The following is a 16,105-nucleotide window of genomic DNA, read 5'->3' as shown; positions in this document are numbered from 1 at the left end:
GGAAGGAACATTAACAATTTGAGATATGCAGATGACACAACGTTACTGGCAGCAAACAGTGAAGACTTGGAATGACTACTGATGAAGGTTAAAGCAGAAAGTGATCTCTAAAGCCTCTTCCTTTTCTGAATCCAGCTTGAACATCTGGCATTTCTCATTCCCTACATGGTAACAGTCTTAGTTGGAAGATTTTTAGCATCACTTTACTCACATGAGAAATTAATGTGATGGTCTGATGGTTGCTGCAGTCTTTGACGTCTCCTTTTTCAGAACTGGAATGTAAATTGACCATTTGCAGTCTGTGGGCCATTGTTTTGTTTTCCATATTTGTTAGCATATTCTTGTTCAGATTTTGATTAACTCTGTTTCTGTTTGGAATAACTCTATCGATATCCCATTTGCTCCTGGTGATTTGCTTCTCCCAATTTCCCACAGTGCAGCTTTCACTTCACTTTCTAAAACTGTAGGTTCTTCTTCAAAAGATTCTTCTTGGAAGGAATTGGTCATTCTTTCATCTCTTCTGTATAGTTCTTCGGTGTATTGTTCCATTTCTTTATATTTCTCTTTGTATGTGCCAGTTGCTGAAAGACTGCATTTAGACTTCCGATTCTATTTCTGTCACCTTTTACTTTTGCTCCTTGTCTATCTTTAGCAATTTTAAGAGTTTCATTGAGGGTTTTCATTTCTTTTGGCTACAGGAATAGTCTTTGCACGTTCTGGTTTCAACCCACAGGGCTTCCAATTCATGTTGGTCTTAGAACACCCTTTCTACAGGCTCCTTGCGAAGCCCAGGACAGTTGTCTATTTCAGCTTTATTCTTCTCGGTGCCAATGCAAGTAAGGCCAACCATGCCCCCAAGGGATGGTTACAATCACATCTGCAATAACAGCTGCAAGGACACCACCAGTTTGAAACATCCTGACTGTTGCTGTAAGCAGAATCCGGCTATGTAATTTCTGCACCATTGAATGTGTCATGTTAACGCTTAAGCTTTGTTTCAGCTCTGTTTTCAGATTTCTGCAATCCAAACCTTATTGCTTTGTCTACTGGATGTCCCATCTAATTTACTGTGTTTGACCTACATTTGTGTAATTCACTTTGCGTATCAATAAAATAGGCGGACTATAAAGAATACCAAAAAAAATAGTGTTGATCCTAACTAGAAGCCATTTGCGCTTTAAAAGAAAACTGATGACGTTCAGATTGCATGGGGCTGGACTGTATGTTCACCTCAGTGGACTCTTCCCAGTCAAAACATTAAAGATTTATTTTCTTGGGAAAGAAATTAAATACGTGGGGATTGGGTGTGACCTGAGCACCAGGGCTGGCATTCATATCACACTACTTCCTAGACAGCCTCATGTGTGTGAGGCAGGAGAGGATCTGTTCCCTTTCCTTGTCTTTTTAAGATCGTCTATCCATCTAACCTAACTCTGGTTTAGTTTTCAAAGCAAACAAATAACAGTAGCTCCAAGATTTCGAAAAGAGGAAAAGCACTTCAGGGCAGCTTTAAAGACACTGAAATCTCCCCCACCCCCCACCCAAGTGGCCAACATCCAGCCCTTGATCAGAGGCTCTTTCAAAAGAGAATGCACAATCTCTTCCTTGTGCCAGAAAGCTCAAACTCCTCCACCGCTGCTTTCATAACTCTGGCTTTGTTGATGTTGGAGCCTCTTTAAGTTGGACACACAATAGGGGCTGTTCACTGCCGAGGCAGCGCAAATCGGTCAACTGCAGGGGAATCTATGCACAGAGATCCCAAATGCTTCTTTTGAAGGAAACCACAGGGTGGGCCCACTGGTATCCAGCAGCACCTGAGAGAGAGCCTTGGCAAGGTGAGCCTGCAGCTTCAGTTGCCAGCAGGGGGGCTCCCAGCGCACTCACGGGCAGCCCAAAGAAGAGATACCAGAGGCAGCCCACTCTGCCGGATAATTATTATGCTTATGCGAATGGCTTGGCTGCAGACCCTGCAGTGAAAATTGTGTTTTGAGGGAGCTGGCCTCTCTGCTCTGCCACTAGAACAACGGGCTCACGACCAACTCTGCTGCAGAGGAAACTAGCTGGGTGGGTGTATTAGAAGACTGACTGCTGGAGAATGAGGCTGTTTAATTGATGCTAGATGGGACAAGATCTTGGAAGCCAGCCTTTAGCCATTCTCACAGTGCCGCCTGTGATGAATGCATCTGCTCTACCACTCTAGCAGATGGGCTTGTGCCATGCCAAAGATACCCCCATGGCTGTTATATAGCAAGAGACATGGGTTGCTGTTGCTCTTGCTGGGTTCTGCAGGCCAGAAATGGAGTGGGCAAATGACCAAGGATATCTGGCACGGACACACAAGAGGTCCAACATGTCACTCCCAGGGATGCTAGGGAAGGAAAAGAGGGAGATAGTCTTGCCTGGACATACTTTGGAGAGACTTCCGTGCAAATTCCTGCCTGGCTCTAAGTTTAGGAGAGGGGGTGTTTGAATAGCCAGGGCCCCCTCAAACTCATTTCCCCAACAGAAGTAACTCTAACAGACTTGACTTACAATGCAATCCCAAATAGACTTACATCCTACTAAGTCAGAATTAACACAAATGACCTACTGAAGCTGACTTCCAACATATTTAATATGAGAAGCACAAGAGACTCCCCCTCTTGTTTCTCCTCTCATAGTATATGGGGGGGGGGAGCAAACAGTTTAACTCCTCAATTTTTCTTAAATGCCACGAGTGATTTCCATCCCAGGAAGGGAGGCAGAGGCTGGCAGCAACTGTAGACAGGCAGAGGAATTTGGCACGTTTCCCACGGATGCTCTTGTGGAGACCTTTCCCATGGGCCCTTCCTCTAGGTGGGGAACGGTCACTCTGCACAAGGATAACAGAGTGCTTCACGAGCAGGTGCCTATGCCACCACTCCATGGCCCATCCCTATTTACTTGGGGGAGAGGAGTGAGGCTGGAAGACTTGGAAGGTTGAGATCTCTTCCATATGCTCACACTGCTTGTAAGAGCCTCTCTGTCTTTCTCATGGGTGGGTGCGGGTGCACGTGCACTGCCAAGACTTCTTGAGGAGCCCCTTCAGAACCCACGCCACACTCTTGTTAGGCAGGCAGATCACTGGGGATGGAGAAGTCCCACTCCTGGAAATGCCTGTAACCCTCCTTCCAGCTCTAGGAGGCAAGGCCCCACCCCCTCCGAGAACAGCCTCCTTCCCAAAAAGGGAGAGCTAGATACACGCGTACATACAGACTGATTCTTTTTTAACACTCCCCTGCCCCCCCACCATTGCCTTTGGCCCTGCACCTTTTTATGCGCAAGAACTGGTGTCTCTACCTTTCTGCAGCCGTGGTCCTCATCTTTTCTGGCTGGGTTCACACGACCCTTCTTCTTGCAGACCGAGGGCAACGTCTGGTTACAAGGGCTGTCATTCCATCTCCCTTCCTAGAGAGAGGCAGAGACATTTCCAGCTCAAAGATCAGCTTTTTCACAGCAGGTGCTGATTAAGAGATGCCATAAATGGGACAGCATCCTCACCTTCCCTCCCGCTGCACTGACAATATGACCAGGTGATTAAGAGAAACTTGGTGCTGGGTCCCAGTAACATCAAGGGATGTGGGAAAGTCCTAGAAGATCTGGCCAAACGTCTGGAGGCTGTGTTGGGATGGTTGAAGCAGAGCCACCTGAAACTGAACCCATCGAAGATGGAGGTCCTGTGGCTGGGCAGGGGGGGTCTGGATCAGGGGTTTCAGCTTCCCACTCCTGACGGGGACCCCATGGAGAACGCATGCCCAAACTGTGCTCCACCAACAGCACTGGCTCCAGAGTGAGCACCACATCAGATTCAAGGTTTTGGTACTTTAAAGCCTGAACGGTATGGGATCATTGTATCTGTGGAACTAGTTCTCCTGGTACACCTCCCCCCCCCCCCAAAGAGCGCTGGAAAACCTTCTGGTGGTCCCTGCCCCTAGAATGATTTGGCTGTCCTCGACCAGGCCATAGCCTTTTCGGCTCTGGCCCCAGCCTGGTGGAATTCTCTGTTGAGTGAGACCTGTGCCCTGCGGGACCTTAGCCCTGTTACACAGGGCTTGTAAGGCAGAGATGTTCCACCAGGCACGTGGTTGAGGGCAGCAATGGTGAGATAGATCAGCCTGGCCTCCCCTCCCCTCCTTTTTTTTACCTCCCTTCCCCCCTTTCTTCTCTTCTCCTCCCTTGTTTCTCTTTCCCTTCCCCCTTTAGTCTTCCTGTCTCTACTGTCTGGGGGACCTGGGAGTTAAGGTCTCCAGTGGTCTCCAGATCCATCATGGACTACCCTACCTCCTTCTATTTTATTTAAGAAGATAGGATGCCATCTCATTAAGTTAAACTGGAAATATGGTTTTAAATGAAATGTTTTAATTTTGATATTGTATGTATTGTAAATTGTTTGTTGGAAGATGTCCTGAGCCCAGCCTGGCCGAAGGAGGGCAGAGTATAAATAGAATAAAATAAAATGAAAATAAAGTTTCCAGTCCTATGCCCTGGACTAATTCCTTCAAGAAAATTCAGGGGGAAGGTTTTTTTCCTGAAGTCTCCCCCCCACCCCGCAATTTTTCCAATAGAAAAAACTGGGAAATGTGGAGGACCCTAAAAAAAATCCCTATGAAATAATGGATAATTTTGAGTGAGCAAACGTCTTAATGTTTTTTACTTATTCCAAATGTATAGCATGAAAAGGTCTGAGGACTTTCAATTTTCCCAGTTGAAAAACTGGGAATTTTGGGGAGCCACTGAGAAAAGGAGCACTTATGTAATATTCTTTGAATTGTATGTGTGTGTATTAAGCGCCCTCAAGTTGCTTCCAACTTATGGTGACTCTGAATTAATGACCTCCAAGCCACCCTATTGTTAACAGCCTTGCTCAGGTCTTGCAAACTGAGCGCTGTGGCTTCCTTGATTGAGTCAATTTGTCTCATGTTGGGTCTTCGTCTTTTCCTGCTGCCTTCAACTTTTCCTAGCATTGTTGTCTTTTCCAGTGACTCTTGTCTTCTCATCATGTCATTTAGTCATTTTTAGTCATTTAAGTTTCTAGGGCGAGTTCAGGATTGATTTGATCTATAATCCATTGATTTGTCTTTTGGGGGGGTTCACAGTCTCTCCTTTCACATCACAATTCAAACAAATTGGCTTTCTTCCTGTCAGCTTTCTTCATTGTCCAGCTTTCATACCCATATGGTACAATGGACATTGAAGAAAGCTGACAGGAAGAATCTGAATATGGTGGTATCAGAAGAAATGAATAAAAATTTGAAATGTGCAAAACAAAGATATTTTGAACAGGCAAATAAACCTGGCAAATTTTTGGCGACTCAACTTCGAGACTCTTTTCAGAAACGAATCATAGCTAAACTACAAACGGCACATACCACAACAGAGATTCAAAAAGAATTTGTATCCTTTTACACCAAGTTGTATCAAAAAGAAGACATATCAATAAACAAGATGGAAAAATTTTTACACTCTATGAATGTTAAAAAATTATCTTTGGCCCAACATAGACTTATGGATGAACCTATTTCATTAGAGGAAGTAGAATAAGCCTTTAATAAACAAAAAATAGATAAAACTCCAGGACCAGATGAAATAACTGCTTTGTTTTATCGCACTTTTAAATCTCATTTGATGAAACCTTTTTTGATGCTTTGTAACTCGATAATGGAAATGGGAGAGATACCAGAAACATGGTCACATACTTTTATTTCATTAATTCATAAGTCTGGCAGAGACCCTGAAAAAGTAACTAATTACAGACCTATTTCGTTACTTAATGTGGATTACAAAATTTATGCCTCAGTTTTATCATCCAGAATTAAGAAGTTAATTAGAGATTTGATACATGAAGACCAAGCTGGTTTTGTTCCGGGAAGACAAATCAAGGACAATATAAGGGTACTTTTAGATGCCTTGGAGTACTACGAGCAGAATATACAACATAAAGAAGCTTTTGTCTTCCTAGATGCAGAAAAGGCATTTGATATGGTGTCTTGGGATTATATGAAAAAAACTTTGGAGGTAATGAATTTTGGAGAAAAAATTAGAAGAGCTATAGACGCTATATAACAAAACAGCAAAAATATTGGTAAATGAATCAATGTTAAGAGAATGCAGTATTCAAAAAGGGACAAGGCAAGGATGTCCCCTTTCTCCTTTGCTTTTTATTTTAGTGTTAGAGTCCTTGTGTTGTAAGATTCGGGAATCTAAGGAGGTAAAAGGTTTAAAAATAAGTAAATGTCAGGCTGTTATCTCGGTTTCTCTGTTGCCTCTGTACTGAACTGTCCAGACTCAAGACGACTCCACATACCAAAGCTGGGGAACCACTACCACCTGGAACATCTACCCTGGGATAAGCTATGGCTCTGTTTTATGCTTGTTTGCACTGAATCCGCGTTTCAAGCTTTACATATTGCCAACTAACGAAGCAAGGCCCCTCATAGCTGTCATCTTATCCTATATGCACTGTATTGCCTATTTGACCAGTAAAAGCCATCTGCTTGGATTCTAACTGTCTCTGTGGTGATTTCTGGTTCTTTGGGTCAAGAGCTGACAGTAAACAAGAGTTTAAAATGAGGGCTTTTGCTGATGACTTGTTACTGATTCTGGATGATCCAAATCAATCTGCAATTAAACTGAAAGAGATATTAGATTTTTATGGTAAAGTTTCAGGTTTCAAAATTAATCAAGAAAAAACTCAAACGATTTTCAAGAATGTTCCTGGTGTAGAGCAAAAACAATTTATTGATGTAACAGGTTGGCAAAAAGCAAGTAAAGTGAAGTACTTGGGAATCTGGATTACAATGAAAAATGCGGAACTGATGACAAATAATCATGTTAAACTGTGGGAAGAAATAAAGAGGGATATGATGATTTGGACAAATAAGAATTTATCCCTATTAGGTAGTATTTCGACAGTGCAAATGAATATATTGCCAAGATTGTTATTTTTGTTTCAAAATCTTCCGATTGTATCCCAAGTAAAATACTTTGACACCTGGAAAAAAGACTTGATGAATTTCATTTGGCAAGATAAGAAACCAAGGATAGCTTACAAATACTTGACTGATTTAAAAGAGAGAGGTGGACTTGCACTTCCTAATTTTAAACTGTATGCTGAAGTGGCCGCTTTAGTATGGTTGAAAGACTGGATGGACTTAAAAAATACATGACTACTAGACTTAGAGGGTTTTGATAATAGAAGTGGTTGGCATGGATATTTGTGGTACAATAAAGTGAAATCCCATGCATCATTCCAGCAACATTTGGTCAAATCGTCCCTTTATAGAATATGGACTAGGTATAAACATTTACTAGAAGTAAGAACTCCATTATGGGTTTCATCCCAGGAAATGTTAACTTTACGTCCATTAAGACCTGCTCAATTTGTAACTTACCAAGATCTTCTGAGATGGGAAGGTACGAAATGTTCACTTAAAGAGTATGAAGAAGTTAAAGATGTACTATAGTGGTTCCAGTATTACCAAATAAACTCTGTTTATTTACAAGATTTGAAAACTGGATTTTCTAAAACTAAATCAACTTTACAAAAAAATTTACTGGATACAAATGATCATCTTATATCCAAGATGTACAAGCTGTTATTAGAATTGTATGCTGAACAAGAACGAATAAAACCTACCATGATCAGTTGGGCTCAAATGTTGGGTCATGATATAATGTTGCAGAAATGGGAAAGGTTATGGACAAAGGATTTGAAACTTTTTTCCTCGCAATTATTAAGGGAGAATGTATACAAAATGATGTATAAATGGTATTTAACACCAAAGAAACTGGCAAAATCCTTTCCTTCTATGTCACCAAACTGTTGGAAATGCAATAAAGAAGTAGGATCTTTCCACCATGTTTGGTGGCCTGTGAAAAAGCCAAGTAATTTTGGGAGATGATATATCAAGAACTAAGAGGGATTTTACGACAAAATATTCCTAAAACACCTGAAATGATGCTTTTAAGCATGATACGGGATACAATCTTTACCTGCCGAACTTTTTTGATATATGCCACCACAGCTGCACGTTTGATATATGCAGCTAAATGGAAGACTGACTAGATACCGACAAAAAAGGACTGGATAAATAAGATGCTGGAACTGACAGAAATGGCAAAACTTACGGCGCTGATAAATCAGATGGACAATGTACAATTTATGGGGGAATGGAAGGTGTGGAGACTTTACTGTGAGAAGCAATTTTTAACGGGACCGTTTAAAGGATATTCTTTGATTTAATCCCTTTGATAATTTTGAATTATGAATTTATTAAGATTAAGATATTGAATGAATAATTAAATGAGATAAGTCTGGATAACTATATAATAGTTAACAGGATAGGGATTAGAGTTGTTAGCAAAAGTATATAAAAATTAACTTAGGATGGAAGAGTGTGAGGGGGGAGTCATTTTATATTTCAATTATTATAATTATTTACATTTTATTATCTTGTTTGATTTTAAATAATTGATGCTTTTAAATACATGTTAACAAAATTAAGAAAATAATAAAAATTTTATTTTTAAAAAAAGCTGACAGGAAGAAAATCAATTCATTTGAAATGTGGTGTTGGAGAGTTTTATGGATACCGGCGTGAACCACCAAAAAGACAAATAAATTGGCTCTCTCAATTAGAGTGAGTGCAATGCTTTTTAAGGCAAAGTTTTTCTCATTCAAAATATATAGCACCAAAAAGTCTGAGGACTTTTCCAGTTTTTCTGATGGAAAACATGATAAATTTGTGGGAACATTGGGGGGTTGTTTCTGTTTTACTTTGGGAATGAGTCAAATGAAAGACAAAGTTTTATTCAAAATGTGTAGACTGTCTATAGCATTAGATAATACTTTCTACAACAATTCCAAGATTACTTTTTACTATTTTTGCAACAATTAACATGCTGTAGTGTGATTAATTAAATAGTTTAGTGTTGTCAATGTTATAAAATTTAATATCCAAACACACAGATAATCCTACCAATTGTGACTATCTGTCTCCAAATAATACACTTCCTTTTCTTTACTACAGAACTTGTTTTCTACCTTCAACTTTTATTTTTTCCTGCTTCTCAGATGCCCCAAAATTAAGACACATGTGCTATGGTAACATAGGGTGCAGGAGTTTGCAACTCTTTCTCAAGTACTAGGTATACTTACATTTTTTAAGAGAATGAAACGGTTTTTTTAAAAAAATCAATAAATATGCCAAACAGTACAATTTATATACTAATTTATAAATGATGTATTTTATTTTGCTAAATCAATAAAAGAAGTTTAGGTTTGATAGGAAAGTAAATTTTGCATATATTTCCATTTCCAGTTAAATTTCTGTGTCCCCCGTCCCAAAAAAGGGGCTTCAAAATGTTGAGAAATTTTACAATTCTACCAAAGACCCGCCTCTTCAACAAATAATCAAAACCAGAAACATGGTAAAATGGAACAGCCTCCCTCAGCAGCAATTTTCAGACCACTCCTGAGCTCTGAGGCCGAAAGAGCTCAAGAAGCACACAAGTGGCCGCGCCGGCATCTGAGCCGCTGGCGCCAGGCCACTTGCACCACCAAGAGTGGCACAGACACGGGCTTTGGGGCTCTCACACCGGCCTCCCTCACCATCACCTCTTGAGTCACTGCTGTGTTCTAGTTTTGGACACAAACTGAGGAGTGTCATTTCTAAAGGTTTTTCCCTGTTGCAAAGAGGAAGGAGCTGCCAATAACTATATGGCCTGCCCCATGTTCTTAAAGAAACAGCTCATTCTCAGCTCTGATAATTTATTGTTGGCATATATTAATCTTCAGTAAAAGATTTAGCTTACGTAAACCCTTTAATTAACACTTGCATTTCTAAACAAGACACTAAACAGGGAGCGAGAGAGAGACAGAGAGTGCATGCTTGCCAGTGCTCAAAAGTGCATCCCCTGCCGATGCTCGGTTCCCTCCTGCTCCACACATACCGGTCCCCAGATCGTCACACAGTCCTCCAGGTTCTCCCTGAAATTGTTGGGCTCAAAGGGGTGCCAGAAGGTGAACTGCACAGGTGTGCCATCAGACCACTCAAAGTTCATCTGCAGGCGGAGATCATTCAGGCCAATCCAGAGTTCCTCAACATCTGCCAAAGCAAGACAAAACAGCCAGTCAGTAACTCCAGTGCTCCCAGTATTCTTTACCATTCACCAGGCAGAAGGGGCATGGACATACCTAATCTGCAGATATATTGTGAAGCCTCCTAACTTTATAATATAGTGTGTTATGCAGAAGACTCTCAAGGCTGTAGATGTCTTATTCCTGGAGGGCAAGCTCTCCATATATCTAGGAAGCTGAATTTCCCTAGCTAGTTTCAGGAGGGTAGCCATGTGAGTCTGCAGTAGAAGAGCTAGATTTAAGTCCAGTAGCACTTAAGAAATTAACAAGTCAAAGCTCCCTTCATCAGACACAAGTAGGAATGAAGATCTCTTACATCATTATATATATATCCTTATATCCCAGTCATAAGGCAGGAAGAGTGTTGCAAAGAAGGGAGTCAGGATGCAGAGGTACAATTAAAAAATGCTCCTCTCGCCAGAGGCAGAAGCTGAGGTACCTGGGCTGAGAGTCTGCAGGACCCAGAGTTTCTAAAGAGTTGTTGTTTCCTGTGTGAGGAGGGCTAGTGTGACTGGGGTTAATTGCTGGCTCCACCCTCTGCTGTTGGCTGTTGAGGGGTGGGACTGAGAGCTCTTCATTAAGAAGGCTCCTCTTGCCAGAGGCGCAAGCCTTTGGCGCGAGCCAAAGGGCGAGAGCACAAGGGCTCTTAGCCGGGGATCTGGCCTGGGGGCCCTGTAAGCAGCTGACAAGTTTCTATATTTTTTATGTGTTGAGTGTTTTTGCTTCTTCAAGCAGGGAGCTGTAAGGGTCTGTAAGCTTTTGCTTTGTGTGTTTCCCCCCCCCCCCCCGGGCTCGTAAAAGCAGTCCAGGTCTTTTGCCTTTCCTTGGTTCAGGCGCTGCGTCCAGCAGGCCCCAGGTTGGAATGTCTCTTCCCACCATCCACCTCCCTTGCGCTCTCCGACTCCCTCCCACCAGCTATGGCCTTGGTGTGTAGATAGCAATAACGAGCTTCCTGAGATCTTTGATGTTCCTGTACCATGCACAATTATCTCGTAGATTCCCATAACATACATTTGACATCTGCTTCCCTGTAGGGGTTATAATTCTGTCTTTGTGAAATTGCTAGCACTTGCAACTTTGCCATTGTAAGGCCTATACTAACCTGAAGCTTCCAATAAAGTTCCTTGGTTCTGCATGACCGTCTGAGCAAGTGATTTTATGGAGTTTGCACAGGGAGGTTGGGAACCCTCACAGGAGCCTTGAGAGGCAGTTTGTCATGTGAACTACCAGAGTAGAGCAAGAAAGAAACCGAACAACTTCAGAAATGGATCACAGCACTGTGGCTAGTGAGGGAGCTGAGGTAGTAACATGCAAGGTCTGTGGCATGTTTGTATTCTTACTTGAGGGTAACAATAATTACACTTGCAGCAAGTGTAAATTGGTAGCCCTGCTGGTGGAGAAGACTGAGAGGAGAAGACTGAGAGGATGGTGCCGAGTTGTTTTCTACTGCCCTAGAAAGTCGGACCAGAACCAATGAGTTGAAATTAAATCAAAAGAGTTTCCGTCCTGATATTAGGAAGAATTTTCTAACAGAGTGGTTCCTCAGTGGAACAGACTTCCTCGAGAGGTGGTAAGTGCTCCTTCCCTGGAGGTTTTTAAGCAGAAGCTAGATGGCTAGCTGTCAGCAGTGCTGATTCTATGACCTTGGGAAGTTCATGGGAGGGAAGGCATCTTGGCCATCTTCTGGGCATGGAGTAGGGGACTCTGGGTGTGAACATCTGGCACTTCTCATCCTGTATATGGTAATTGTCTTTATTGTAAGGTTATGAGAATTACTTTACTTGTGTGAGAAATTAATGTGATGGTTTCCAGGTATTCTTCTTCTCAACTAGTGGAAGGTTGAGGTATAGTTTCTTAAAACAGGGTAATACCATCTAATTAGGCTTTAATTGACTCTGTTACCTTGTGCAACACCTTGAATTAAACATTGTTAATATAGATCATGTTAGGTGCTTCCTTAGCCTATAAGAGAGCTGTGTTTCTTGTTTGCATTTGAGACTGCTTTTGGATGGCCCTGGGTGGTTTCTGTATTCAGTGAGAGAACAAAGAATGGGCTGAATGCCGTTTCCCAGAAGCCATTGCTTTAACTCAGCTCCTCAGAGGTAAAGCTAATGGCCAGCTTGCCTTTCAGAGGATACACAAAAGATCAGGATTTTAACATCGTGACCTGAACAATCTGACCTTCTTCCCGACCATATTTTTAAGTTTTGTAACATCTAGCCTGATGTTTACTTACGTAGTTAGGAAACTATCTCTGTCTCTACCCTTTATTATCAATTATGTTAGTTCCTTAATCAACATTTATCTGCACTTTAATCAGGTTGAGCGCCTTTCCTGTTATTAATCACTCTGCCAACAACTGGAGCATACGAGAGAATTTCAGAAGAAAATCAGCTTGTGTTTCATAGATTACAGCAAAGCTTTTCACTGCGTGAATCATGAAAAGCTGTGGTTGGTTTTAAAAAAAATGGGTGTGCCACATCTGATTGTTTTGATGCACAACCCATACTCTGGACAACAGGCTACTGTTAAGGCAGAATATGGAGAAACAGAATGGTTTCCAATTGGCAAAATCGTTACAAAAATATGTGTTTTATTTCCCTGTCTCTTCAATCTATATGCAGAACATATCATAAGAAAAGCTGGATTAGATTTAGATGAAGGTGGAGTGCAAATTGGTGGAAGAAGCATTAACAATCTGAGATATGCAGATGATCCCACATTACTGGCAGAAAATAGTGAAGACTTGAAACGACTCCTGATGAAAGAAGGGCCACCATTAGTCAGAAGTGACTTGACAGCAGTTGTGCACACAAACCTGGAAACACCAAGAAGTCTATACTCTCAACCTTTCAGCCAGTAGAAGAAGTATAAAATGCATTATCCAGCACGCAAATCAGTAAAATGAATAGGACAAGTGTGACGGAAAGTATAGGAAGTTCCCAGCTGAAACAATCCAGTATTGGCATAAGATTCTCCAGCAAGAGAGCAGGAGGATTGACCTGTGAAAGTGAGGCCAATGTACTGTAGGAGAAGCTGCCCCTCTTTAGCATTAAAAATACACTTAATTAATCCCTTATGGGCCATTAAGAATTGAATTGGAAAGATCTAAGGCATTTTATAAAATGTCTTAGGACTACCCTTGGATATTCCCTTGGTTGGTCTTCCCATTTCCCTGATCTCTCATGGAACTGTGCTGCTATGTAAATGGAAACCTAGAGGTCAAGCAGGAAAACACTGAGGCGGTTGATCGAACTCCCCCCAGAAACTCTTCAGAAGAAGTTAAAGCAATGACTTCCGCTAGAGATGCTGATCTGAGCGCCACATTTCTCGGGAGCTCCCGAGGGACCCAAGAAACGTTCAAATTTGGGGTGCACTCTGCACCCCTACCCAGCTCCTAAATAGTGGACTGGGAAGCAGGAACACCCCTGCAGCCTTGAAGAGCGGTCTGACCCCCATTTTTCTGAGAGAGGAACACTCTTGGGGAATTGGGCGCAGTCCCGCCAGCATTGAGGGGAAATACAATGCCGCGAACGTTTCTTTGGAATCAGGCTCAGATCTCCTCTACCCATTACCACCTAAGCAACTACATGGAAGCAAGAATACCTACTCTTCTAAAATCTGAGTAAGTTACAAAAACTCTTTTAGTAGAAAAGAGCAAGAGTCCAGTAGCACTGGGGAAAACCTTTGTTTTACCTGGATCTGGAGGTTCTGAAGGATTGCCAAATACATCTATTAAATCCACACCTCCCCACCTGATGTATAAATGACTCTTAGAAAACAAAAAAACATTAGATAAATCGGCAGGAATCCTATCAATCTGACCAGTGGGTAGACATAACAAACAGGATCTTTTGAAATCGTTACAACTACCAATCAGCTACTTCGACGCTGAAAGGGGAGGGAGGAAGAAATCCCCCCCTCCTTAGGTGTCATCTTTCCATCTTCAGGGCCTAATGCCATCGCAAAAGTATCATAGATCGTAAGACCGGAAGTGTGGTTCCCTTGTGTAACTGGCAAATAATTCCCAAGTTCCTGGACAAGAGGAGGTAATGGAAGGTCCACGGTCCTGCAACCTTTTGGGTATATCCTGTTCTCTGCAGCAGTTCTATACTAGAGTGTTTTCAACTCGATGGTATTTTAACATTAAAGTACTACCCACGATACAAGAATCCTGTTGAATTACCTACAAACTTTTTATTTTTCGGTGTATTTGTTTGGACTTTACCAACTAAGTTTCAACAAAACTCTTAAAAGCAGCAAGCATGGAACGTGCAATTAAACAGATGGATCAACTACTTGCCATGATAAACACCCAATATCAATCTATTAACCAAAAACTAGATACTATTTTGGATGTAATTAAAGAAATAAAGGACCAAGCTACTACAATGAAGTCAGACGTGAGAGCAGTGGATTCTCCAATTGAGAAGGCGGTTGAAGATCAGAAAATCCCCATAAAGGAAGTGGAGAGCCAAGATAAACAATTAGACACTGCATCCCCTCAACAAGAAACTGCAACAGACTACCTGCCTATGATGGATATGAACGTGAGATACTTTGATTTTTGTCTTTACAATTTGCCTGAAGAATTCTTTGATACTAGCTTGGAGGACTTGAAGGGTGGAAAGGCTGGAGCTACTGGGATCTTTCTTTATGATTTTGGAATTGAAGAAATTACAATGCAGGTTTACTATGAGAACTCTATGCTTGCAGAGGGAATTTTACCAACAATATCCAAGGATGCTCTTTGGTGTTTGGTGTTAATGAGGAAAAGTGGAAGACGCTGGAAATTCCGGACAAAAGGACTGGCTAAAAGAGTCTAGATTTTTTGGAAATAGACAAGGAAATGGTTAAAAGGTCTGATTTTGGTAATAACGGTATAATTTACTATATTAATACATTAGAAAGACAATTTATAATGAATAGGTGATTGGGAGACATGGAGGGTTTACGGAGAAATTGTTTTATAAAACAGTTAATAATTGTTACTTATTGATCTAATCCATTTACTATTAATGAGATTTATTAATTCTTTTTTTCTGTTTTAGTATTAATTATTTTCTAATGATTATATTCAATGCTATATCTTTAAAACTGTATGAGATTTAGTTTAATGAATGAAATTAAAAATATTAGGATTAGAATTGTTGATACCAAAGAGTATACAGGTTTATTAATGGATGGAGGAAGATTTTTTTTAAAAAAATCTTTTAAAAAAAAGATTTTTTTAAATCTTTATATTAGATATACTTTCAATAACAACATAATTTTTGATGGTTTTTAACAAATGTAGAAATGTATATGCTAACTTGTTTCAGAAAAATAATAAAAATTATTTTTTACAAAAAGAAGAAATTAAAGCAATGATTTCCCATTTGTTGCCCTAGAAACACTAGGCAGATATGACAGGGTATGCTGCAGGCAGTATTTGACTCAAACTTGGCTTACCTTGCTTGATTTGCTTGGTAACGAACTCCAGCTCCGGGAGAGTGTGGATGCTCACCAAGTCCCCTTCACTCCGTAAACAGGTCTTTTTGGCATCCGGCCAAGTCTTCTTTTCACTGATCAGTCGGTAGCAGTTGGACTGGAATGGCTGCCAGCTGGGATCACAGTCAACCTTCGTCTCCAACCAAGGATCTACTACGATGAGTTAACAGAACTCAGAAAGTCACGGGACCTGGCTGCCACTGCACACTCGCACTCAAACATCTGCAGCCCAGAAAGCGAAGACACTAACCCACCACTAACAGCAGGAACTTATGTGCCACCCCCCAAAAAAGATGGTTTGATAACAGGAGATAATAAAATCATTTAAACTAAAAACCCGCACTCAGAGCTCTGGCTAGTCGCTTCAGATCAAAACACCAAACTCCCCCACCTTCCTCTCCCTCTCCGGTTTGCCCCCTTGGTAGGGGCAGCCTCAGAGAAAAAAATGGCCCTGTGAAT

General features: G+C 41.3%; 1 protein-coding gene across 1 annotated transcript in view; it reads right to left on the bottom strand.

Annotated features, from left to right (window-relative positions):
* MRC2 (mannose receptor C type 2) overlaps positions 1–16,105 on the bottom strand; it is a 112,589-nt gene that overhangs the window by 81,176 nt on the left and 15,308 nt on the right. Inside the window, exons 7-9 of the mRNA XM_056864732.1 lie at positions 15,608–15,796; positions 9,970–10,124; positions 3,319–3,426 (exon numbers count right to left, since the gene is read on the bottom strand). Coding sequence (XP_056720710.1) covers positions 3,319–3,426; positions 9,970–10,124; positions 15,608–15,796 — 452 coding nt within the window. The remainder of the gene's footprint in view (positions 1–3,318; positions 3,427–9,969; positions 10,125–15,607; positions 15,797–16,105) is intronic.

The sequence above is a fragment of the Euleptes europaea genome, chromosome 18 (assembly GCF_029931775.1).
Source record: "Euleptes europaea isolate rEulEur1 chromosome 18, rEulEur1.hap1, whole genome shotgun sequence".
NCBI classification, from domain to species: Eukaryota; Metazoa; Chordata; class Lepidosauria; order Squamata; family Sphaerodactylidae; genus Euleptes; species Euleptes europaea.
Note: the sequence above shows the minus strand (reverse complement) of the source record. Positions and strands in the feature narration are given on the sequence as shown.